Below are 25,232 nucleotides of genomic sequence, written 5' to 3' on the forward strand. Positions count from 1 at the left end.
AAAATAAATAAATAATTTTAATAAAAAAAAAAAAGAGCACTGTGCCCCTGGCATTGTGCCTCCTGTCTGGGGAGAAGTCATTCCTGGTGCCAGCCCTGCCCCCCTACCCCGCCCGCAGTGGATGACACAAGGCTCCGGCTTCCCCTAGGCCACCACCAACAGGCAACTGTACCCGGCCCGTCATCCATCTCCTCTCTTTCCTTTCCACCGAGGCATTTCCAGGTCATAGATCTGCCGAGCTCTGAGGCCTGCAGACATTTACTTTTATTGTCATTTGTGGAGAAGCTTCTCAGGGCAAGAAACCTAATCATATATTATTTGAAAATAGAAAGCGCTATGCAAATGCAAAGTCCAGTATAATAATAGTGATGCCAAGTAATTCTGTTGTGAACGAGTTGAACTTGTTAAATCAGACAGACGCCATCTGTACTATTTGAAGTCTGTGCTAGCGATATGTTTTATGCAAAAAGTGCAGATTGTAGGAAAATTGCTGAATCCCCCAAAAAGTTTTTCTCTCCGTGGTTGAGCTCTCTGGTGCTTCCTCTTGGGAGCCGGATGCACATCGAGTACCTACTGGGCACCTGCTGAATGACGAGGCTTGACCTCTTATCTGCATGTCTAACCTTCAGGGTGACTCTGCTACTCTGACTCCACGGGAGTTCCAACTGGGGCTCAGAGAAGTTAGGGAACTTCTCCAAGGTCACACAAATAGGATGTGGCGCCAGAGTTTGAATTGAGGCCCTCTGACTCCAAGACCCTCACTTTTTCCAATATATCTCTAAAATAATTTTTTATGCAGGGCTTGAAAATCAAGGGATGAAGCTTGGGTGGGCTTCTGCAAGAGAGGAAGGACTTCCTGCAGCAGGAGTGGCCTGGGGAACCTGGCTGTCTCTGGGATGGATTAAAACCCTTTTTTCCTCAGTTCTGCAGGTGGTGACTAGATTTGTTTCCTAGTGTTGCCGTTAAAAACTGCCACCAGCCAAGTGGCTTAAACAGCTGCAGTTCATTCTTGGGGGGTGCTGGAGGGCTCAGGTCTGCAGTCTCAGTGTCTCAGGGCTGCTCCTCCTGGGGCTCTCACCCCTGACGCTCCTCGTAGTCACCAGTGCTGTGGCTTATGGCTCCGATGCTCCCATTTGTCTCTAGCACTCTGTGGGCTTCTCATGTGTGTTCTCGTGGCTTCCTCACTGGGACCTCCACCTAATCACTGGATTAGGGTGACCCTTGTTTGAACTAGCCACACCTGCAAAGACACTTTTGTGAATAAGGTCACCTTCTAAAGCTCCAGTGAACTAGGGGATGCCCTGCAGTCCATGACGATAAGGCCCCTGGACGTGTAGCCCCTGCTAGGTGGTGCCAGATTCCACATACGAAGGCCGAGTCCTGACCTTAAGGACTTCAGACTCCATCTGAGGGCTCAGCAGGTACTCACACCCACATCCCATAGCCTGGGGAAGGAGGAAGAGGATCTGGCTCTGGTGGGGAGGATGGAGAGGAGCAAGGGGGGCACCATGGGAAGGTGGGGTAAAGTGGGCGCTGTCTGTCCCACACCCTCAGTGTCTTGGCAGGATCCTGACCCATCCCTGGAGAGGGTGTTTGTGCTCTGCTTCTCTGGATAGACATTAGGCCACCCCTGGCCCTTTCCCACCTGGGCGCCTCCTGTCCCCATAGGTGGCCCTGGTTGCCCTTGCTGCCCAGCAGCAGGTGGCAGAGGCTTCCTAATCATTGTCACTATGGCTACCTCCTTTGGTTGTCTCCATATACACCCAGGTCAGAGGAATGGCCTTCCACACGAGGCCCCCTTGTCGGTGTGAAAAGCTGCCACAGTCTTCATTTGATGTTATCCGAATTCAGGGCCTGGTGGATCTCGAGGAAGCACCATCCTCCTTGGGTCACCTGTGCCTTCTCAGTCCAGGGCAGCACCCCAGTGTGTGAGTGCTGGCTGGGGGGGATCCTACTCAGCTCAGTGGACCAGGCCTTTGCAGACCCCTGAGTGTGTCCTTGAGAATCAGCTAGCATTTGAGGAGAGGTGGAGCAGAAAATAGGCCTACAAATCTCTTTAAGGGGTTGATAATAGAAAGGGTTGAGATGTTCTGTCTCATTTCCTTTGCTGCAGCTTTAGCTACTGAACACAGAGAGGCTAAGTGACTTGCCTAGGGTCACACAGCTCGTAAAGGCTTGAGCTTTGTCTCTGGTCCCTGCTTTCTCCTTCCTGGGGATGCTTTGAACACAGGAAGTGCCTGTCTCTCATGTTTCTCCTCATTCTGCATGTGACGTTGTAGGAGGCTATTGGGAGTTGAATTGTGTCCCCACGAAAGATAGGCCACGGTCCTCAGCCCTGCTTGCTTTATTTGTGAAGGTGAATTCATCAGAAAACGGGGTCTTTGCAGATGTGATGAACTTAAGGTGGGTCCCGGTTCAACCTCCAGGGTTCTCAGAAGAGGAAGTGTGGCAAAGATGGGACTACACAGCCACGAGCCACTGAACATCGAGGAGCCAGGAGCCAGGAGGCACTGGAAGAGAGGGGCGGAAGGGGTGGCCCTGAGGGTTCTAGAAGGAACCAGGCACAGCAGCACGTTGTTTCGCGTCCCTAGAACTGTGCTGTGGAGTGCTGATGATTTAAGCCACTCTGATGGGGTCCTTTCTCTGATAGAGCAGCCCAAGGAAATCAAAGCTGTGCCATTTTCCACGGACGTTTCTCCCCATGGGAGCCAGACTGAAGGATTACCTGCATGCGCGTTTGTCCGTTTGTCTGTGAGGGCTCCTTCCCTCTTCCTGTCACTGGCCTTCTGTCCCTTTCCCGGCCTCCATCTCTGCCTCAGCCCCACCTGTAACCCTCACGTTTTGCCCTCTGTGGATGGAGCCACCCCTTATCTCTGTTAGAAGGTGCCGGTGACACAGCAACAGGGGAAATGGTCAGAGAGGGCGCTTGGCCACCCAGCTTCACTGCTGTGTCTTCTCCAGTGGGCACGTCACCTGATGGGGTTTGCAGACTCAGCAGAACCCATGTTGGAAAAATGTTTTCTGTAATTGCCATCGTGTGTACTTAGGTAAACCCAGGACCTTGCGCAGGACACACAGGGTTTAAACTGGAGGCCGTAAAATTACATCACCAGAGGGTGGAGTGAAAACCAAAAGAAGCAGAATTAATGTGCAGAAAGCAAGCGAGTTCCTGGAGAAAGGCCCCCAGGGCTGTCCCTGCAGAGGAAGCTAATGCCGGCCTAGTGGGACCCATCTCCACAGAAGGCTTTGCAATGAGATAAATGCTGCATATAATGTCTAATAAAATTCCTCACAAGTTAAGCAGTAATCAACATAAGAAAATAAATTCTCCCAAACTAAAACAATACCAGTGGGGGCCAGGGATGTAGCTCAGTGGCGTAGTACCTGCCTGGTAAGTCTGAGACCCTGAGTTCAATTCCTGGTACCAAAAAAGAAAAAAGAGAAAACCAACGCCAGGATCAGTGGTGAGGCAGAGGCCCATGGGGTCTGTGATGGTTGGCTACTGTAAGGTCCTTGTGAAGGATCCATCTTCAGGAGGCCTGTGATAATTTACTGAGACTTTAATAGTTAGCAAGTCCCCAGGCTGCTGCGCTGTGGGTGGGATTTATGTTAATGAGTTGTGAAGAGGAGAGAAATAGACAAGGGGTGCCCAGGTCTTCTCTCACCTGAGTCTTAGGCCAGGACTGGGGAGCCAGCTTCAGGGGCTCAGAATAGACCAGGGGGTCAGTTGCCATTTACCCCCAAAACCAGAGAGAATAATGGTGAAAGGAATTTCCTCAGTGTTGGGAAGGAGGGTGTTGAGAGTCTGAGCCCTGACTTTGGGGGTAAACAAGGTTTACATGGGGAAGGAGTGGAAGTGAGTTGGGGGAGCATGGGTAGGTAAGCAGTCTTGGTCAGGCCGGGACTGGTTGATCAGTATCTCCGGATGGCCAAGCAGTGCCCCCTTGGGAACACAAAAGGTGAGGTTTGACTCTTGTCACAGACATGTCACAGGACCTGTTGCTCCTGGAATCCGGGGTGATTGCAGGAGCACGTCCAAGAGGCAAGATGGCATCAGGGTAGCAGGTGGGGACTTCTGGCACTGCTTTGGTGTCTGTCTGGACAGGATATTGTAAAAGCTGATGGGTGACAATCTGTTGATTCTGATGTCCCTGCAAATGTTGAAAATACCCCAGTAACTCTTAGTGTGCTCAGCCCTGAAAGGGGAAGATTACCGACAGGTGGATGCATACCTGCTAGACCAGCGCTTGTTAAATAATTCACAGGCCTATGTGCAGAGCTGAGCTGGAATCTGACCCAAGCCTTAAGATAATGAAGGAGACAGATGCAAAGCAAAAGGAGAGATGCCAAGCTTTATTCTGCCTTTAGCTACGCGATGGGCATCTGTAGGCCCAGCTGAGGACTCAGAGACTCTAGGTCCCAGGGGTTGTCCCGTACTGGCTCTGCGTGCTTCAGCCATGGCCCTGCCTTTTGACCCCCAGCAGCACGCATGCTAACATGCCTGGCACACACAGAGGTGGGCTTTCCACGCGCGTGCAACGTGTGCCTTGGATGCGGTAGGCTGCAGTTCACCCCCACCGGCTTAATCCCTTGTTTGGGGATCTGTGGAGCGGGACTTGGGTGCCTGGAGCACTGCCAACCCTACTGCCTTTGGTGACTGACTAAAGCCACCCACAGGTCACCCAGGTGGGTTCTGCTGCTCATCTCTGACTTCTCCCCGCCCAGGCTGCTCCCTGGGGCTGGCCTCATGGAGCGAATCCAGGCCATTGCCCAGAACGTCTCTGACATCGCCGTGAAGGTGGACCAGATCCTGCGCCACAGTCTGCTCCTGCACAGCAAAGGTGGGTGCAGGGGGCGCTTCTGCTCTCCCCTGGGCCCGTGCAGTGGGTAGAAGGGACCCCAACTTTTCCCAATAGCGGCTCTCCTGGCTCTTGCGGGCCCCACTCCAGGCTCTCAGCAGAATGACCTGGGGTTCACCCCAACCTGCCCTGACTGTAGGTGCTAAGGACAGGAGATGCCCTGAGGCCTGACTGCTGAGGTCCCAAGAACAAGGCTGTCTGGGAGAGGGCCTAGGCTTCCTCCATTCCCCTTGATGAAGGAGCAGCTGGGGGCTGCAGGCCCCTCTTTCTCTGTCTACCTCATAAATCTCAGGATGGGTTTGGGTGGGCACCTGAAGCCTCTGCACCCAGAAGTCCTCTTCATAGTTCTGACAGCCCATGGCTGGCTCTGAATCCCCAGGGAAGACTAGGGGTGTGGCAGCTACAGCTCAGACCTGGGGGCTCCTTGGGGTCGGGAGAGGAGGTGCAGACTCTTATGCCGCTCACCCTCTCTGTGGGTCCTCCTGGGACACAGGGCCTCAGAGAGCGGACATCTCACTGAGCTCTCCCTATAGTGTCTGAGGGCCGGCAGGATCAGTGTGAGGCTCCCAGTGACCCCAAGTTCCCTGACTGCTCCGGGAAGGTGGAGGTAAGGCCTGGAGCTGAGGCTGGGCTGGGTGTGCGGGGAGGGCAGCCACACACAGCCTGGCTCTGAGATCGCCATCCTGTCTGGGCTGTCAGCTGCCAAGGGCCTCTGCCTGACCCTGGCACCAGCTGGCCAAAGGCAACCTCAGGGCAGTGGTTTCTCTACTGGACTCCTCCGGATCACCATCTCAGACCCTCAGATGAGTCACCCATCAGGGCCTTCCGTAATTTCTTTACAACCAGCAAACTGCTGAATGGTATCCTGCCCCTAGCAGCCCGATTCCCAGCAAACTCAGGAGTGGGCCTTCATCCTTCATCACTTCATCCTGTTCCTCCTGGCCCAGCCACAGCTGGGCTCAGGGTCCCCCAGCCTACCTTCAGAGCCATCCCTGGCTGCGTGATGACATCTGCCATTGTGGACAGCCCACTCACAACCATAGAGCCAGGCCTTCACTGGTTCTGGATCCCAAAACGGTGGGCCAAGGTTCCCTTCTTTGGAGACCACTGTGGGGTACCTTTCCTCATCCAGTCCTGCCTGCTTGACCGTCCCATGACCTTGGCCCCTAGCCAAGATCACAGGGCATGAGGACTGAATTACAAAGGAGACAGCGCAGCCCACATTGCTGCCCCTCCTGGTTCTCCCCAGAGCTCGGCTGTCCTGAGCCCTGGCCTGGATGACTCTCTAAGGCTCTTCTTTCCAGGGCTGATTTCTGTGATCTTCAGTGGTGAGGACTGAGGCTTGGGTCCTAGAGCTAGCTTCCTGCCTCAGTTTCTGTTTTCTTCCCTTCCCCACTATGTCCTTAGGACAGGGCATGCTATGTAGACCCTGTCATGGGTCCCTGGGAACATGTACACAGGGAGCCTGCTGGGGTGGGGTAGGTGTATCCACCACCCACCCAGGCCTGCGCTCTCCACAGTGGATGCGTGCCCGCTGGACCTCTGACCCCTGCTATGCCTTCTTCGGAGTGGATGGCACCGAGTGTTCTTTCCTCATCTACCTCAGCGAGGTCGAGTGGTTCTGCCCCCCACTGCCCTGGAGGAACCAGACTAAGGCTCAGATGGCCCCCAAAATCCTGCCCAGAGTCCAGGTAGGTGTGGAGGTGGGCGGCTTGGTGGGCTTCCCAGCCGATCAGCCCAGGGGGCGTGGTATGAAGCCTCAGGGCTGTCCAACTCTGTAGGCATCGGATGGCAGTGGCCAGCCTGAGCGCTTGCCCCACCTCGTGAGAGACGCCAAACACTGAGCCCTGCCTAAGGGCGGGCTGGGGCCAAGGGGCGCCCCCTTAATGGACCAGAATGATAGTAATAAAAGCTGCTGTGTGTCGAGGGCGCTCTGTGTGCCAGACACTTCATTTGTACTTAAGTCTCCCGGCCATCCTGATATAACTGCATTTAACAGATGACAAATCTGAGGCTCAGAGAGTTAATGGCTTCCAGACATACGGTGACAGTGGCCCTGCCAAGAGGCAGCCCAGCACCTGGTGCTGACTGCTTCCATCATCATTGCCTTCTTGCTGTGTCTGGGACCCCTGGTGCTGTCATCGCTGGTCACCTCTCTGGACGGGCTCAGGGCAGGTGGTTAGCAGGAGCTAGACTGGGACACACCAGCTTGGGGTCAAGGATAGAGCCTCTTGACCTGAGGCTCAGTGAGTGAAGCCAGAGCAGATCCAACCTGTGGGTGAGAGTGGCTGCACAGCTGCGGGTCTGGGGCTCAAAGAGCTGAGGTCTGCCATGCTCCCCAGGCAGTTTTCCGGAGTAACTTGTCCCACCTCCTGGAGTTGATGGGCAGTGGGAAAGAGTCGCTGATCTTCATGAAGAAGCGGGCCAAGAGGCTCACATCCCAGTGGGTGACAGCTGCCCAGCGCCTGGCACAGAAGCTGGGGGACATCCAGAGAGACCAGAAACAGGTGCAACATCATCTTGAGGAGTGGAGCTTGGGGATCTTGAGCAACATCCTCGGGGCCTGTGGCTTTGAATTTGACCCAGAAGAGGCAGGGTGGGGATGCCAGGGTCACAATGGAGCCAGGCCACGTCCTGGCCTCTTGCTGGGCTGGGGCAGAATGACGAGCCCCTGAGGGAGCCAGCGTGTGTTTGGGCCATTTGCTGGCCCCTTCCTCCATCTATCCATCCATGCATGTAATACAGAATTACATGGCTCTCACATCATCCTGTTTGTTTCTTGCAGAGTCCCTACCATTTCATGAAACTGTCTCTTGTCTGTGTTTACTGTTGTCCACCTCTTCCATCTGGAACGTAAGCTCTGGGAGGCAGGAATGTGACCACCCTATCCACCTATATCCCCAGCACCTGATGCGGTCACCCTAGTGCCCCAAAGTACCCGGCCAGGTCCAGCCTGGATGCAGTGCCTGCTGCCACTGGTCTGCCTGGTGTCCTGGGGCCAGGGTAAGGCCGAGGGCTGCCCACTGCTTCCTACTGACTCTCTGTATCCCATCGGCCAGATCCTTGTGCACATCGGCTTCCTGACGGAGGAGTCTGGGGACGTGTTCAGCCCAAGGGTGCTTAAGGGCGGGCCCCTGGGGGAAATGGTGCAGTGGGCCGACATCCTGGCTGCTCTCTACATCCTGGGCCACAGCCTGAGGGTCACTGTGTCCCTCAAGGAGTTGCAGAGGTGAGTGCTGGGGAGACCAGCTGTAGGGCTGTGCTGGAGATGTCCTGGAAGCTGCTGCAGTGCCTCCCCCCTCCCCCGCCCCCAGCCTTGTCCCCAGTTCCCCCTCCTGCCTGTTCCTTGTGTCCCCACCTCCTCCTCCTCCCTGACACCTGCTCACATGTGAGGTGCACCAAGGAAGCGTATTTGCCTAGCACAGTTCAGTCTCTGGCCTCCTTCTCTGGGAGTTGCGGGGTTTGTGCTAAGAGACTAACAAATTCTGGCTCCCCGGCTTGAGCCGCCCATGCGCACGTGGTCCCTTGTACCCACCTTCCCAGTGGCCTCTGGTTTCTCTCTGGAGCTGGATTCCTTTGTAGGTCTGTTTATGGAGTTGGGGGTCGCTGAGACTTGTAGGGTGCTGGGACTCACAAGTAAGACTGCTCTTTCCCCAGTTGCTCTGGGCTCTCAGGGTCCCCACCCTGTGCTATGCTTCTCTCCCCACCCTGTGCTATGCTTGCAGGAAGGATAAAGCTAAAAGGCTGTGAGTGTGTGGGATGTGGAGAGGATAGGCGTGTGTGTGTGTGTGTGTGTGTGTGTGTGTGTGTGTGTTTGGGCTTATTTTTATCCACCCTGTCTGTAGGATGTAGAAACGCAAATGATTTTTCTTCCTTTATTTTTATATTTATTACATGATAGTTGATATGTATAAAAGTATATATAAAGTATATTATGCTGCACATAAATAAAATGGTCTCCCATGATGTTGCTGTCCACCTTAAAGTGGTGAATGTCACTGAGGACCCTGTAGCCACCTGGACCCTCGTGTCCTTCCTCCTGCTCTTCCCAGAAACTGTAATTTAAATTTTGTGCTTATCCTTTGCTTTGTAAAGTAATTATTAATTAGGGGCTCTTTTTCATATTTGTGTGTCCATAAGTAATGTGACTTAGCTTTCTGCTTAGTTTGTTTTTGTTTTGAGATTCATAAAAATGACATCTACTGCTGGGCTCAGTGGTGTACGTCTGTACTTTCAGCTGTGTGGGAGGCAGAGGCAGGAGGATTGCAGCTTTGAGGTCAGCCTGGGCGACTTAGTAAGACGTTGCCTTAAAGTAAAAAATAAAAAGAGCTAAAGATGTAACTCAGCACTCTCTGGGTCCAGTATCCTGTACCTAAAAAAAAAAAAAAGAAAGAAAGAAAAAAGTATCTACTGTACACAGTCTCCAAGACTTGTTTATTTTCACTCAATTAGATGTATGTACAAGTGTACCGTATTATCTATCAGTGTTTCCTGTTTCTGAGCAACTTTTTCCTGCTGTAATTTTTTTTTCCCCGCACAATACACGCTGCAGTGGACACTTGTGGGCAGATTACTTGGGCATCCATTGAAGAGTTCTCAGCTCAATTGCACAATTTGTCCCATGGCTGGGAGCTAACCCAGAACGCTTGTGCTGAACTCTTAGTACATCAGTGCAATTGTCCAGGGACTGTTGTACGTCTGAGAGACAAACTGTGCAATTGATACCTAACTGGCATCACTCTCTCTTGGGTATAGACTTAGGGGCACAATTGCTGCTGTTCAGGGTGTGTTGAAAGTTCAGTCCCACAGGATAATGCCAGATTGTTTCTCAGCATGATTGCAGCAGTACGCATCCCACCAGTGGGTGGGCTTCTGTAGCCATAGCCCCACCATCTTCATGGTGATTGAACTTCTTTTCTAATCATTTATTTATTTATTCAGTACAGGGTCTCGCTCTGCAGCTCAGACTTGTAGTAGTCCTCCTGTCTCAGCCTCCCAGCAGTGGGATTACAGGCATGCACCACCGTGCCCCGTTTCAGTGGCATGGGGTTCCGGGGTTGGCACAAAACCCGGGTCCTTGCACTTGCCAGGCAGATGCTTAGACCGCTGAGCTACCTCCCCAGCCCTGGTGATCAGACTTTTTTTTTTTTTTTAAATATATTTATTTATTACATTTATTTATTGTGTGTGTGTGTGTGTGTGGCCAGCTCAGCCCACCAGGGGGCGGGTCTGGCTGGCACGTGGTGCTGGGGATCGAACCGCGGTCCCTGTGCTTTGCCAAGCTTGTTTCAAGTAGGTGCTTTAGACCACTGAGCCATCTCTCCAGCCCGATCAGACTTTTTAAGTGCAGGCAAAAGTGGTATCATGATTTGTTTTGTCACTGCTTCAATTTAATTTCTTGACAACCAACAGGGAGAGCATCCTGCTATGTATATGTTTGCTATCATTTCTTAACTAAAAGGCCCCTAAAATGCCCATCCATATCATTTACCCACTTTTCTCCTGCGTTGTTTTCTCTATCGAATTGTAGTGGTTATTTATATATTATGAGTATAAATGCTGTGTGAGTTATACCTGTTAAAAATCTTCTAATTTGCTGCTTGTCTTTTAAAAATTTCTTTATGCGCCTCCCCACTTCAACAGAAGTGGTCAACTTAAACTTAGTCAAAGTTATCAATCTTTTCTTTGCGGGTAGGGATTGTGCTCCATCGAATTCTTCTCTTTTCCATTGTCATTTTGATGAGATTGTTCTAACTTTGTTTGCCCCAGGGTACAGCTGAGAAGCCCCGGTGTTGTTTGCATGTGAATCAACTCTTCCGGTCAGTCTGTTCACTTATTCTTGGGTGGTTTTCAAGTGGAAATGTGATTCCTCTCCGGAGCCAGCGCACGGTCTCCTCAGGTGCTGTAGGCTCCTGCTGTCTTTCTCTTGGGTCTCTCATGCTGGCTCCCCATGCTGGTCTCTGTGCACCGAGGAGAATGGTGGTGGGGAGACAGCCAGCAGCTGTCTCGGGTGTCTCAAAGGCCCAGGATGCTCCTGCAGGCAGCCTCTCCGTCTCTGCAGTTTTTCCCTGCCACTCTGCCAGCAACCCAGGCGGAACATGAGGCCCAGTTACACAGAACAGGGAGAGGAGGCTGTGTTGTTGAAGGGCTGATAAGTGAGCTAGTGGTTTGAAGGTTTTTATCCCTGAGACTGGAATCATTCTTTTAGGTTAATTCAGTTGTCTCCTGTAGGCTCAGTAAAGATGAAAGGGGGTCAGCACGCCTGTGGTGACGTTGGAAGAAGCACAGCGCATGTGAGGAGCAGACTTTGGGGGAGGAGGTCCCTACCGTGAGACAGACGCCCTGTCTGTGCAGGTTGAGTGTCAGCCGAGCAGTACGTACGAGCCAGGTGGGAGCTGTCTTCCAGAGCTGGTACTGCACGTACAGGAGCTGCAGGTGCTGGGAGAGGCAAACGGCACCCATTTGTGGCTTATAGTTCCAGCTGTTTGTGCTCGGAGCTGAGGTGTGCCTGCTCATCTTCCACCTGTACCCACTGCTGTGCCCATGCTGCGCCCCCCGCCCCCGACCGAACAGAGCTCAGGGAAGCGCTGACGCTGTCTGTGGAGCCAAACTCTGCAGAGGTCGCCAGTGCTTGCAGGTGAGGAAAAGAAGCTGTCCTTCTGTGGCCTGCAGGCTTCTTGAGAGAAAGGCAGCTGGAGCTAGGCAAATGAGGAGGAGGTCAGCCATCCAGGGCCAGTGAAGCTTGTGGAGGGCATGGCCAGTCCTGCAGCTCTCCTGGACCTGGACCTGCCTCAGAGAGAATAGTGAGGAACAGTCCGGGTGGTCTTCAAAGGCCCTAAGATGCCCAGCGACCCTTATGAGGAGGAGCGCCTTCGGTCAGAGCTCCCCATTCTCAGTTGAGATGAAGTTGTGTTCCTCAAACCGCTTGTGCAGCCTGAGTCTTCCCTTCTGACGAGGCAGGATCCAGGGCAGAGAGATGAAGTTGTGTTCATGTCACCACTCTGGGAAGGGCTGGAGAGCTGACTCTGGAGGAGCGGAGTGAACAGGTCTCCTGGAGAGGCAGGATGTTAACTCAGTCCTCACTCTCAGCAGGCGGTGAGCTTCTGTTCTCTCTCAGCTCCCGCTCTAGCCCAAGCCCTAGTCCTTCAGCCAAACACTGCTACTACTCCCCCGGGCCTGGCCCTGAGCCTGTGGTGGAGAGAGAGCTGCTGTTGCCCTTCCAGGGCTAGAGCAGCCACTGCCTAGGTGACTACTTTTAGGAGATACACATGAAAACTGCCCAGATCAGCACATGCCCCTTTCTGCTCCTCTTCCTTACTCACTCGGGCTCTTATGTCACAGACTTGCATGTCCCTGGAAAGCACAGGTCCTTGCTGAGGTGATGATGGAAGTTAACACTGGGGCGGCACGCATGTACAATAGGGCTTAATTGGGAAGTTTATCATAGAAAAGAAACACAGCTAACTGTCCCGGTAGGCAGCCCCAGGAAGAGACAGCAGTTGGCTATGCCACAGTGACCTGGCTCCTCTACACACACTGACAAACCTGCTGAAGGACATATCCCACTTGTATGGGGTCCCAAAGGCATGTCACTAATTAATCAGAGATTCTTTTCCAAAACGGGTAAGGTCATCTCTGGACCGGGTACAGCTTAGTTGTTGTGCAGGAATGAATGTACGCATGGGCCAAAAATGTGCTTAAGGGTGTTGTATGACCCTCCCACGGGAAGAGATTTTCCTAGGGAAATGCATTCTAATGAAGGTACAGTGCAGTTTTGGCTCAGGTGCATCACAGTCTCTGGTGGCACTGCTCTCGTCCAGCCACCCACACGGTCCACGATCTACAGTGACTTGGGCGCTTAATCGGCAGCTAGATTTGCTTCCACGCCCTCCGCTTTTTGTCCGGAGTTGCAGCTGCCTGCTTGTTTTCTTGCAGACTGCTACTTAGAAGTCCTGCCAGTGTCTCCTTGTCTCAGACGCACGCATACACGTACACACAACCACATGCGTGTCCTTGCACACACAGTGCACACCCACCCAGATACACGGACACCCAGGTGCATGCATGAATGTTCATGCACAGGCTCATGCACAAACCCACGCAGCCTCTGCAGTCACCCGTGAGTACACACATGTAAGCATGCACATCTCCTGTATGCATCTGTGTATACGCGCATGCATGCCACCTCCTCACACCTCACAGAGCCTCATGTCTGTCCCTGAAGGCTTCACTTCCTGCAGGGTTCTTGCAGAGCTGAATCCCCAGAAGCAGGGGCTCCAGGGATGTGTGACTCCACCTCTGACTTGCAGTTCTGTACTAGGGCAGGCCCCGGGCTGTGCTTGGCTGCGCTAGCGCTTGGTCCCCTGTGGGATGTCTGTGTGAATGGCCGCTCTTGCTCAAGCAGGGCAGAATGGTGTAAACAGCTCTGCCCCCTCGGGGGATATCCTTAGGAAGGCGAATTCTAAATCTGTTATCAAATACAATTGAAAAACGACTAAGAGAGTAAAGATAAAAAGCAAAACTGCTTTCCCAGGAGAGCTCCCCTGGTCAGGCCTACAAGATTAATAGCATGGGCAGGGTTGGGAAGGCACATGAGGTGGGGACTCTCACCGAGCCTGCTGCACAACTCCTGAGGGCCTTGCTTGGGTGTATTCCCATGATTGGGCCCCACTCTTGGTCTCTGATTTAATTAATCTGGGGTCAATATTTTAAAGCTCCAGGGTGACTACAATGAGCACAGAGGTTTGTCGGAGAAGTGGAAAGGCTCGAGGCTCCCTCCTTTCTGAGTACCACAGCATCTCTCTACTCAGTACACCATCTGGGGAGGGGTGGAGTCGAGACAGTGTAAACTGTGAATTGATCTGCTTGCTTATGCAAAAGCAGTGTCCCCTGTGTGTATCCTGCTTAGAGCCTGAGGGGTGGGTTTAGGCCTGGGGTGGGAGTTCAGCCCTGAAAGACTAGTAAAAAGATAGGAGATTCCTTCCAGGTCCTTCACTGGGGAAGCACCCAGGATGCCTGGATATAGGGGTTGGCCATGCTTTAGGGGTGAGGGCAAGTGAGTTGTGCAGGCCCTGGGGGGCACCTTTGCAGATGGCCCTGATAAGGAAGCCTCTTGCAACCTGCTTACAAGTTTAGGGCTTTAGAGGGGAACCTGCTGGCCCAGAATAAACTATGTGCGTCCTCTTTCTTGGCCCTGTAGTGCTTTTCTTCTTTCTTTGTAAAGTGGGGCTACTGGCCACCATAGGTGGAGGGACAGTGACAGAGGTGAGGTGCCACTGGGGCCACACTGACTCTACCTAAATATAGGCCTTTCCTGGAAGGGGGGAATGAAATACAGCGGACTGGGTGACTTTCCCAGGGCTACTGGGAAAAGGACCTCCCCCCTGGGCAGCTTAAACAATGTATTTCTTCTCACTGTTCTGGAAGATGGAGGTCCTAAGTGTCAGTGGGGCTGGCTCCTTCTGCCTGTCTCTGGAGTCTGCTGGGTTCTTTGGTGTCTCTTGTTGTGTGCATGCATCACCACAATCATCCCAGCATTTGTCTTTGCCCAGCCCTGTCCCCAGCACGGCACATAGATGCCTGGGTGTCCCCTGCTACAGGGACACCAGTCACAATGGGTGAGGGCTCACCCTGGTGACCTCATCTTAACTTCGTTATCCCTGTACAGACTCTCTCTCCAAATGAAGCCACATGCTGAGGAGCTGGGGTAGGACGTCCACATGGGAACAGGGGGGCACAGTGTTTCCTCACAACAAGCTGGTAGGCATTTGAGCCTAGATGGGTCCTGGATGGGGCCATCGTGGGCCACACGTGGATCCTACAAGAAGAAGCAGGGTCATGGGCCTCGCCTCTCAGCCCAGGCGCCCCACCGGCTCGCTGAAAAGCCACTCAGCTGCAGGTGAAGGGAATCAATTCTGAAAGTCTCAGCTCTGATCCTGTGACTGCAGCATCCCCCTTGGCTGCAAAATGACCCACGCGGGGAGGCAGCAGGACAAAGGCGCAGCTTGTACATTTGTTGTAGTTCATTCACAGATGCTCCTGGCAGCTGTCGCGTGGCCACTGAGTAAGCAACAAGGCTGGACGGATGAGCTGCCTTTTCTCCGTTCCTTGTGTTGTGGCGTTTTAATTAACCGGCTCACTGGAGGGATATGTCGGGGCAGTGCGCAGAATCCACATCTGGCTTTGCTGCTGCAAGATTTTCCTGGGTGAGGGAGGTGACATATGGGAACAATGTCCTCTGATAAGACTGCAGTGAGGCCACATCCAACGTCTCTCTTTTGCCTCTGCTGAGCACGCAAGGACAGAGACGTGAAGCCAGAACCGCGCGCTTCCCTCTGCTGCATCCCTAGTTGCCACCATAAATGCCAGGATCTGCGGTAGGCCTTTGAAAGTGAAGTTTTCCCCTTCCTGCCTGCCGAGAATCAGCTGCGCTCATCAATTTTATTTGCATAATTTCAAGCATCATTAATAGTACATGGCATGAGGAAAAATGACTGAGCTCTTCCTCCATCCATGAGTGAAATTGGGTTTAGTAGAAAATTAGTTGACTTAACTGGCAAATGATGAAAGCTGGAGAGGAGAATGTTTAAATAAGGAGGAGGAGGAGGAGAGAAAACACTCGGCTGTCAAGTGCTCAGCCAGGCTGGGAATTGGTCTCCAACCTGGAGATGTTTGTGCCAGGGAAAGTGCAAGGAGGGTCCCCAGGGAGCGACGAGGCAGGGACCCTAGCTGCCTCTGTGCCGTCATGTCGTGCTACAGTGACAGCCTCTTCGGATGCTGACACCACACTCGGCCTTCTCAGCCTCCTGATCCATTTGCAGTCTTGGGACTTGAACCCAGGGCCTCATGATGCTAGGCAAGTGTCTTTCCACTGAGCTACATCTACAGGCCAGAGGTACAAGCAAAAGCAATCTCTACTGTCCCTAAACTTCCCCATCTGTGGTATTCAGTGATAGGAAGAGAAAATGGCCTGAGATAGGGGTTATAGGGAGAGGAGAAAAGCCCTGAGTTTGGAGGAGCCTGTGGGAAAGATCTTGAATTAGGTTCATGCATGTTGAATTAGAGGTGGTGCAGGGCTCAGAGGAGGTGTGGAGTGGGGTCCGAACCTTGGCGGTCAGGGTGGCTGAACACAGGTGTGTGTGAAGTAGCCAGGCTGGAGGAGCCTGCAGAAAAGCCACACCTCAAGGTCTCTTGGAGGGAGAGGTGCCACAGAGGCTGGGATGGAGAGGGAGAAGGAAACCAGAAGGTGCAAGGAGGCAGATGTGGAGGAGAAGCCTCTTGGGTGTGGGCTGGCCTGGGTACCAGGTGCTCCTTAAAAGGTCAAGCAAGGAAACCGAAAGCTTCTTTTTTTTGTTGGTTTTTTTTTTTTTTTTTTTTTAGTGGAACCGGGGATTGAACTCAGGTCCTTGCGCTCGCCAGGGAAGCGCTTATTCCACTGAGCCATCTCCCTGCCCCACCCCCCCAAGCTTCTGAGGGATTTGGGTCCTGGAAATCACTTTTCACCCTAGAGAGATTTTGGTTGTGTTGTTGGTTGTACTTTGCTGTGCTGGGGTTGGGGTGGGGGCACTGGAAAACAGCAACCTGAGAACAGAGGTTTACCGGAGGAGTTCCTGTGCTGTTCTTCCTCTACCAAGGACAGGGAGTCAAATGGCAGTGGGAGAGGAGGCTGGTAAGGAGGGGACAGGTCTAGTCAGTCAGGGAACCTGGAAAGTGCCACTGAGAGAAGGGGAGAGAGGAGAGCAGAGGCTGCTGGGAGACGGGACCTACAGGGGGACACAGGGCTCCTGGGGATCCAAGCACCACTGGCAGGGGCTTCAGTAACAGAAACTGCCTCATCATAGGGCTAGCCAGACTCAGACCCACGTGTGGGTTGGGTGGGTTCCTTCTAGGCTCTGATTGGAGCCTACTGCTGCTTCCGGTGGCCTCAGGCCTCCCCTGCGCACAGAGGGGCTTCCTTCTCATGTTCTGCCCCTGTTCTCTCTGCTTGGAGTCATCACCAGTCACACTGGGTTAGGGCCACCTTAATGAGTTCACCTTAATTTGATTGCATCTGCAAAGCTCTATTTCCAAATAAGGTCCTATTCACAGGCACTGAGGAGATTCCAGTGCCTTTGGGGAGGCAGCTTGGAATGAAGAGATGCTCCCAAGGGCCAGCCTGGGCACTGCACAGGAAACAGAAAAGTCCCAGGCCAGCCCTGCCCCCACTCTGAGGCTGGGGGAGCAGGGCTGACCCCTTCTCTCGTTGGCACTTTCCAGGTTCCCTGACTATCTATGACAGGTCTCCTCCTTGACAGCCTCCTCTCCCGCTGCCATTTGACAAGAACTTCTCACTCCCTGTCTTTGGTAGAGCAAGAGCACAAGCCCCACTCTCTTCCTGAGAAGCCACAGCTCCTATGCTCCCTGCAGGAGCATGAGAGGCCAGCCTTCCTCCAAGGTCTTGTCTAATGCCCCGTGTTCTCCCCGCCCCACTGGCTTGTACAGAGCCTTCGTGACAGCTAGCAAGCAATTTTGGCGATTTGGACTGCAGGGGACTGAGGAGCTGCTCCAGTGTGTGGCCAGCCTGGCCTGCAGGACAGAGGCTGGAGCACTCAGCAGTAACCAGCATGTTACATAAACCAGCCTGGCTGCAGGAAGATGCGCCGGAACAGCCTAAGGGCCAGGCTGCCTTCTTCCCTCAGCAGTGGCTCTGAGCAGGAGCTGGAGGGATGAGTCTGCGGTTTCATCTGCTCTCCTGGGAGCCCAGCCCTATTCTTAGCCCTGAGCTTGCTTATGAGGAAAAAACACCAGGGAAAAGAGCCTGAGCCTTGGGCCACTGTTCAGTGTGGAAAGATGCCACTTCCTCAGTTTCTCTTTCGGACCCCTCCAACCTGTGGTCATTATGACCAAGGGTAACTGGATATGCTCCGTTACCTGCCTTTATAGCTGTGTCCTCTGAGCCACAGACTGTGAGGGACCGAGTGGCTCCCCTTCGCTGTGGTCTTGGAGTTCCTTTGGGCACCAGGGCATGAGCTGAGGATATTCAAGGATGTCTGCCTTTCCAGGAGTCGGGAGCTGAGGGTGGCATCACAGTGGCATCATGAGGCTTCTACTGGGCACAGGGGGGTCCGCCTGTCCTTGGCAGAACACCTTGTAGAAAGTATAATTCCTTTCTCATGACCTCCATGCAGCTCATGAGAAGCCCAGCTGAACCCTGGGTTCCTTTAGCCCTCCACTGGTGCTCTGGGGAGGAAACAGGGACTGCCCTCATAATGGGGATACAGCAAGGAGAGGTGGCAATGCCCAGAATGCTAAGGATGCAGGCGCTGCATGGGGCCAGAGGGGTAATGGGATGCTACGATGTGCACACGGCTCAAGCTGTCCGGCCCCGTGTTCCCGTGTAGCCATGTGCGTCCAGGGAAGCCGCGATCCCAGCGTGCCCTTTAGCACCAGAGCCACAGCTCTTTGAGCACTTTGTAGGAATTCTTTTTAATTAGATCCTTCCCACACAGAGAAGAGAGAATGAGAGAGAGAATGGTTTGTTCCAGAATTTAAGCCCTACCTGGCAAGGTTATTTCTAGCCACAGACCAAAGGCACAGACAATTTTTAGCTTAGGAGACTGTGGAGATTGAGTGGCACGCTACAGGCTTGGCGATGGGCACCAGAAGGACTGCGTCTTGTGTAGGGCCACCCAGCGGTGTCGTGCTAGAGCTCACGCCCTGTGATACCTCCCCCTGTGCTACAATTCAACACGGTGATTCCTGACTGAGGAATTTTTGTTTCCTAATGGTCCTAGGTTTTCTTTGCCTTCTCTCTCATCCCATTTACCCATCCTACTCTTTGATCTTGTAGCAGAAATTGATCCCTCCCAGGATATTTGCTGAGCCCCTGTATTGTCTGTGGCTGACCAAGAGGCCAGGTGGGGGACCTCCATGCAGGGAGCGCAGGGCCCAGGAGCCAGGGATGTGGGTGAGGTGCCTTTTTTCTTCTAATTAAGCTAAACTGCATCTCACATAAAATTTGCCATCTTAATCATTTTTTCAGGGTGTGGGTCAGTAGCCTTAAGTACTTTCAGTGTCGCACAGCCATTGTCATCATCTGTCCCCAGAACGCTCTTTGCAAAACACAGACTTCTTATTGGTTAAATACTACCCCACCCCCATCACAGTCCCCCCATCCCCCATGGCTTGGGCTGGGTCCAGAAGCAGGACCATGACCACAGGTCCTATACAAAGACTCTATTTCTTTGGCTGCATTTCAACTCTTGCTCCAGTGGCCTGAGACATTGAGAAACACACCTTTTCCTGGCCACCTGCCCACTCCCTCATGCTGGTGGGCTGATGGAGGGGTCAGTGGATGTGTTAAAGTATCTTCCTGCGGAATCCCACCCCACTTTCTCACTCACTGCCCTTCAGGGGCTCTGAGACCCTCCTTTGGACCCAACCCTAGCTACATGTCCACTGGAAATGAGAACTGGGCCGTGGAGATGGGGGGGTGGTCTTTGGGGAGCCTGTGGATTGGAAGCCCTGTCATGCTTCCCCGTGCACCTTCGGCTGGAGGTTGTTGGAGGCAGTGTTTTTCAATTCTGCCAATGCTCCAGCCAACCACTTAGTGTAAAATTGCCCATAAAAGTGAACTTGAATTACAGGTGATAAACCTACGGCCTGTTCTTCCATAGCCAACCCTTCTGCTCTCTATGGGCGAAGCCCAGATTCTTCGTGACAAGAGCAACAAGGCCACCTCAACGGGGTCACCTTAAATGGAAACTGTCCTCTGGGCCTGGAGACCACAGGCTTCTCATAAAGATCTCCTGGAAAGGGGACATGGCATCCCTGGGCCCTTGTGTCTCTGTCTTTCGCTCCTGCTCCCTATCCTCTGGAACCCCGTGTGGGCCCACACCCCACACAGGTGGAGCCCCAGCCTGCAGCTCCTTATTCCACAGTCCCTCTGTCCAGACAGGCACTTCTAGGCTGTGCTTCATAAACCAAGACCAGTGTTTCCCAGGGCCACCAGATCAGCCATTTGCTGGTTCTTTCTCGAACACAGCAGGTACCTATTGGGCTGGGTCTTGTCCCCACCTCCGACCTTTCAAAGATGACAAGGCTGTGCCCTCACGAACCCCCAGTGGAAGGGAAGTAACTTAGTCCCCAGGTGTGTTCAGGCTTAGACAAGACAAAGACTAAATATTAAGGGGTGGGGGTGACACTTGGGGATCTAGGAAGGCTCTAGGCAGCCTTCTAGGTGGAGGGGACAGTTTCTGCTGAAGAAGGCACTGTCCCGTAGACACTGAAGGCCAAGAGTGGAGGACAGTGACCATGACTTGGAAGTTTCCGCTGCACTGGGCATCACATGTGAAAGAAGCAGGAAGTGTACCTCTTGTTTTAGGTCGGTGCTGGTGACCGTTGCACTGGTCCTAGCCTTCACGTGTAGTGGAGTGCTTGTGTGCACAGCACCCAGGGTTCTGTGTCTGGGGCCAAGGTGCCCCCCAGGGCGGACACAGGGCCCTCCTGCCTACCCAGCCAGCTATCTGCTTATTCCACATACACAGGGTCCTGTGCCACCTGGAGGGGTCACTGTAGGCCCTGGGACACTGGGTGTGGGCCAGGGCCTGGAGCTCCACCAGGGTTCACAGGGAGGGGAAGGATCCTAGCAGTGTGGGTGCAGAAGGGGGTCAGCACCCTGAGAGGTAGGACAGGTGTAGGAAGACCTTCCTAGAAGAGGCAGGTGAGGCTGGAGATGCACAGGAGGAGAGCTCAGAAATTCTCAGGCCTGAAGTGAGGTGTTGGGAGACTCAGCTTCCAGAGGCAATGAAGTTCTCAGAGGCTTCTGTCTCACCTTAGGTTGGCAACAAACAGACTGGCCCCACATCTTTGCTGGCAGCCCAGGGCCCTGACTACCTAGATGTCACTGTGGTCTGCCAGGCATCATTGTGCTGACATTCAGTGGGTCTGGGAGGCAAGAGAGCCCCTCATGCGCCAGTGTGGGCCTTGGTGCCCGACTACCTGGGTTTCCATCCCAGTTCATCTTTCCTGGCTGTGTGATCCTGGGTAAATTACCAAACCTCTCTGTTTCCAGATGTATAAATGGGAACAAGTCGGGAGTGGGTCTAATCTCATACATGAAATGAATCAATGAATTGTACTGAAAGATCAGGAATGGTGACAGTGTTCAGAATGTCGCCATAAAGGTGACAAAGGATTGCACCTAGGTGGGCCTGGGAACATGCTGGGGGACATCTCCCAGGACAAAGCAGCCACCTGCTGCTGTCCATCTATCCTCAGGGGGCCTGGTGTCTAGAACTGAGGTCAGGAGTCTGGTGGGTGCAGGAGTCAACAAAAGGAAGCCCTGGAGATGGAAGGATGCACATTGCCTGGAAATCAACCAGAATTGTGGGGCAGGTGCGGTGCGCTGGTTCCCGAGCAGCTCCCAGCCCCAGCTACTGTGGGTCCTATTTTTCACCAGGCCACCAGGGAGGAGTGGCCACCTGCTTCCTCCGTTCTGCAAGGAATGGCTGGAGGGCTCGTCTTTGTGTCTTTTCATTTGTAGCTCTCAGGTGTGGAGTGAGGATGAAGGACTGGGACCTGCCCTCCACCTGGCACTTCCCGAACCCCAGGACTTCCTGGGCCATCAGTGTAACCCTGAGAGTTCGAAGGCTGAGAAAGACAATGCTTCACACAGAAAACACAGGGCTGCCCTGCAGGGTAGAGTGCAGAATGCTCTCTGCAGCTGGGAGAACGCACCACCATATATTTCATGCAGTCTCCTCCAGACTGGGAGCTGCTTCCTGAAAAAGCTCCAGAGCCTGGAGGCTGTGCTTTCTCCCTTGCTGAGTCTTTCAACGACAAAAAAAAAAGTTTAAGAAGCACCATGGGCTGAGAAGCACTGGTTTGCGTTCCAGGGAGCAGGCAGTTCTGGTTAGGAATGGGGGAACAAGGGCTGGGGGGCTTGGGGGCAGGGGCTGCAACCGTTTGTTAAGAGTATAGATAAGACTCAATGCAGAGCTTCTGATTTGGTGGGGGAGGGGTCAGTGTGAGGCAGCTCAGGGGCGGGCACAGAAGGCCCCTTCCCCTTGCCCTCTTCTCCGCTGGGCACAAGCAGAGCCCGCATGCCTGGGTCTCATGGTGAGCAGCTTAACCTCCAGCCCCGTTGGGTGATGGCCATAGACTGTGGCCAGTGTGTTCAGGGGACAATGCGCACCGGCCCCCATTCCCAGCTCCAGACAGCAGACGCTAAGCATGCGCAGAGTGCTCCAGCTCCCAGCCGGTACTTTTCCACCTAGCTTGGGTTATTTCAGGGAGCCCAGAGACATAACTCGGGGAACTGACCAATTGTGGTCCTATAACGTGATCGAATCGGCGTCGTTGTCAAAGCACATCACCTCCTGGCCTGGGTTTGCCCATTGCATGGATCTGAACCAGAGTAGGAAGGAGGTGCACATTAGAGGCAGCAGGTGGGCACATCAAACCCACACCTGGACGCCTTCAGCTGTCCAGAAAGACGGGGACAGAGCTCTGGGGTCCCTTGCTGTGGTTCTCTGCCTGTCCCTACAGAGGGCCAGAATCACACATCAATGCCTCCTTGCTGCTCCCGACCCAGTCTGTTCCCATCTTTGCCTGGTGTCCCAGGCCCCATGATGTTCATTTAACTTTGTGCTCCTGGAGGATGGGGAGTCCTGTGGCTCACTGGGGCACAGGGCCTGCCACCCAACACACACTGATGAAATGCCTGTTAAACGCATTAGCGGGAAGACCCCCATAGGAAGGGTGGGCCCTGGGTGCAGGCTCAGCGCCCCATGTGAGACCCTGGGTTTGCACTTCTGGCCTACTGGCGGATGGGGTGGGAGGAGGTGGGGTGGTCCACACTCGCCTGACTCAGAGGATCAGTCCATACTGAATATATGACCTTGACTGTGACCAAATGTCACATCACTCCCGCTGGGGAAAACTGGGGCTGTGGCATTTACTTAGCAGGGAACTCTGTAGATGGGGCTGGTTTTATAGGTAGGGGTAGTGTCAGGAGGCAGAGGAGCGCAGATTGGCAGGTGTGGATGCAGGACAGGGTGCTTGGACCTCCTCTCCTGGAGTCGATTCAGCTGGTAGTGATCTAGGAAAGCTGTGAGGCTGGGCCTTGCCCTTCTGCCTCCTGCCAGCAGCAGAGGTCACCCTCCTAACCTGGATCAGCCAGGATGAAGTGGGTGTGTATGTGCCCCGACAGACAGGGACAGGCAGTCTCCAGTCCCAGAGGACTCAGAGTCCACAGAGTATGGCTGGAGGTTGTAGGGGTAGAAGCCCTGGGGTCCTGGGAGCCCCTACCAGCAGGGCAAGACAGCGGAGACCGGGTGTTCAGGAGCCTTAGCTCCAAACTAACATTGAAGGTACAGTAGTCCCTTGCTATTTTGCAGTTTGACTTTCATGGACTCACTGTTTCTCGGGTTTTCAAAAAATACTAATCTAAATTATTTATTGCATATTTTTCACTGTATTGTGGAATTTTGTAGTACTGTACAGTATATGTTGTTAAAATTATGTGGGTTTACAAGTTTAGAAAATGGTTAAGAACATTAGAAATGTTTTTAAAAGTGTGGGAGGGGCTGGGGAGATGGCTCAGTAGAATAAGTGCTTCCCTGGCAAGCTCAAGGATCTGAGTTCAATCCCTGGTTCTGAAAAAAGGTGTGGGGAAAGTTTATAAGAGTGTGAGAAGGGTTCATAAAGCCTTAAAATGTATATAAATACTAAAATAAATATAATGTCAACACTTCACTGATTTTCACTTATCCCAGGGGTGCCTGAAACGTAACCTCTGCAGTAAGTGAGGGCCTGCTGTACACCAATCTATTAGTTGCTTTCCCATTGCTAGGACAAAATACCAGATACCCACAACTTAAAGGAGGAGACGTTTCCTTTGGCTCAGAGTTTCAGATGGTCTAGCCACTGGCCGGCTGGCTCTGAGGCAAAAGGGCGCGGTGAAGGGCCTGGCAGAGTAGGGCTGCTGGACACCTGGCAGCCGGAAAGCCCAAAGGGGAAGGGAGGGCTGGGGCCCAGAGCACACCCTCTCGTCATGCACCTAGCTACGCATCCCCCCCGCCCCAACCAGGCCTTCCTTTCCAACAGCAGATTCAGCTAGGCTGATTTATCATCTGTGGATAAATAAGCTGATGGGTACAGTGCCCCCTTGATCCAGTGCTTCCAGAAGCACCTCCCCTGGACACAGGAGACTATATAGATCTAAATCATAATGGCTCATGTAAGTCTGGCTCTGGGCAGCCATAGCCCTGCAGAGGAGCACAAGGGGGCAGTTACAAAGGGCATCCCTCGGCAGAGTAACCCAGGCTGGATCTCGGCGTCCCTTTCCCCTGGTTGGACTCCTTTGTTCAGTGAAAAACTTACACCGCTGTACACGCTGCACACTTTTCTCCAGGATGCAGAAGGGCACTGTCTCTGTTCTCCCTGCCTCTGTCCCCCTACCAGTTCCCATCTCCAATCCCCAGAGGGAGAGTCACCCTCCTTGTCCCTCTGCTTTGGCCCTCCAGGCTGGGGTTGGGGTAACCTGAATGTGGTGGGGGGCAGAGCAGGAGTAAGAAGAATGTCTGTCCTGTTCACTCCCTTTCCAACTACCCTCTTCACCCTGGGCTACAGGGACTGGGGTGAGCTCCAGCCCCATCCTATCCCACCCCACCTCGGGCACAGGGAAAGTGGATTTCTTGGAGCACAGATTCTGAAAGCCTCTTCTCTCAGTAATTTAGGGGTGCCGCCAGGCCGGGGAAACTGCCCACTCACCATGCCCCTGCCTTTCGACCTCATCTACACTGACTACCATGGCCTGCAGCAGATGAAGCAGCACATGGGACTCTCGTTCAGGAAGTACCGGTGAGAGGGTGTGGGAGGGCCCTGGTGAAGAACTGGAGCCAGGACCATAGGCCATGGTGGAAGCCGCTCCCCACGCCCTGCCTCATGTCCGGGGCTCCAGGATGCGGAAGGGCACTCTGTTTTCCCTGCCTCTGTCCCCCTATCAGTTCCCATCTCCAATCCCCAGAGGGAGTGTCACCCTCCTTGTCCCTCTGCTTTGGCCCTCCAGGCTGGGGGTTGGGGTAACCTGAATGTGGTGGGGGTGAGAGCAGGAGTAAGAAGAATGGGGAGCTTCCCAGAGCTCAGCTGTGAGGGCTGGGGCTGGGGAGCGGGGCTGGGGTACGGCAGGTGCCATCGCTTCCTGTCACTGCAGCCGGCCGATGCAGGGTTTAATTTAGCATAGGAGCCTGCTATTTATTACATTCGCTCCAGTCCCATTGACTAGCCCACATGATTTTATTAGGGGGAAAAAAAAGTGACAGGCAGCGTTATTGCTTTTATTATTAATGCGCCTTCTCAGTGCACCTGGCGCTCTCCTCCCCGGCCCTTTCT

The 25,232-nt window shown here is 53.5% G+C and overlaps 1 protein-coding gene across 3 annotated transcripts in view; it reads left to right on the forward strand.

The window, feature by feature from the left end:
* The window catches only part of Mgat5b (mannosyl (alpha-1,6-)-glycoprotein beta-1,6-N-acetyl-glucosaminyltransferase, isozyme B), a 64,933-nt gene that overhangs the window by 21,380 nt on the left and 18,321 nt on the right, over window positions 1-25,232 (forward strand). For all 3 annotated transcript variants that reach the window (XM_004630140.2, XM_004630142.2, XM_023714051.1), the window contains 6 exons: window positions 4,726-4,841; window positions 5,393-5,466; window positions 6,380-6,550; window positions 7,202-7,366; window positions 7,919-8,088; window positions 24,570-24,701. In XM_004630140.2, coding sequence (XP_004630197.1) covers window positions 4,726-4,841; window positions 5,393-5,466; window positions 6,380-6,550; window positions 7,202-7,366; window positions 7,919-8,088; window positions 24,570-24,701 — 828 coding nt within the window. The remainder of the gene's footprint in view (window positions 1-4,725; window positions 4,842-5,392; window positions 5,467-6,379; window positions 6,551-7,201; window positions 7,367-7,918; window positions 8,089-24,569; window positions 24,702-25,232) is intronic.

Source organism: Octodon degus, unplaced genomic scaffold (assembly GCF_000260255.1).
Source record: "Octodon degus isolate 3935 unplaced genomic scaffold, OctDeg1.0 scaffold00033, whole genome shotgun sequence".
Lineage (NCBI taxonomy): Eukaryota > Metazoa > Chordata > Mammalia > Rodentia > Octodontidae > Octodon > Octodon degus.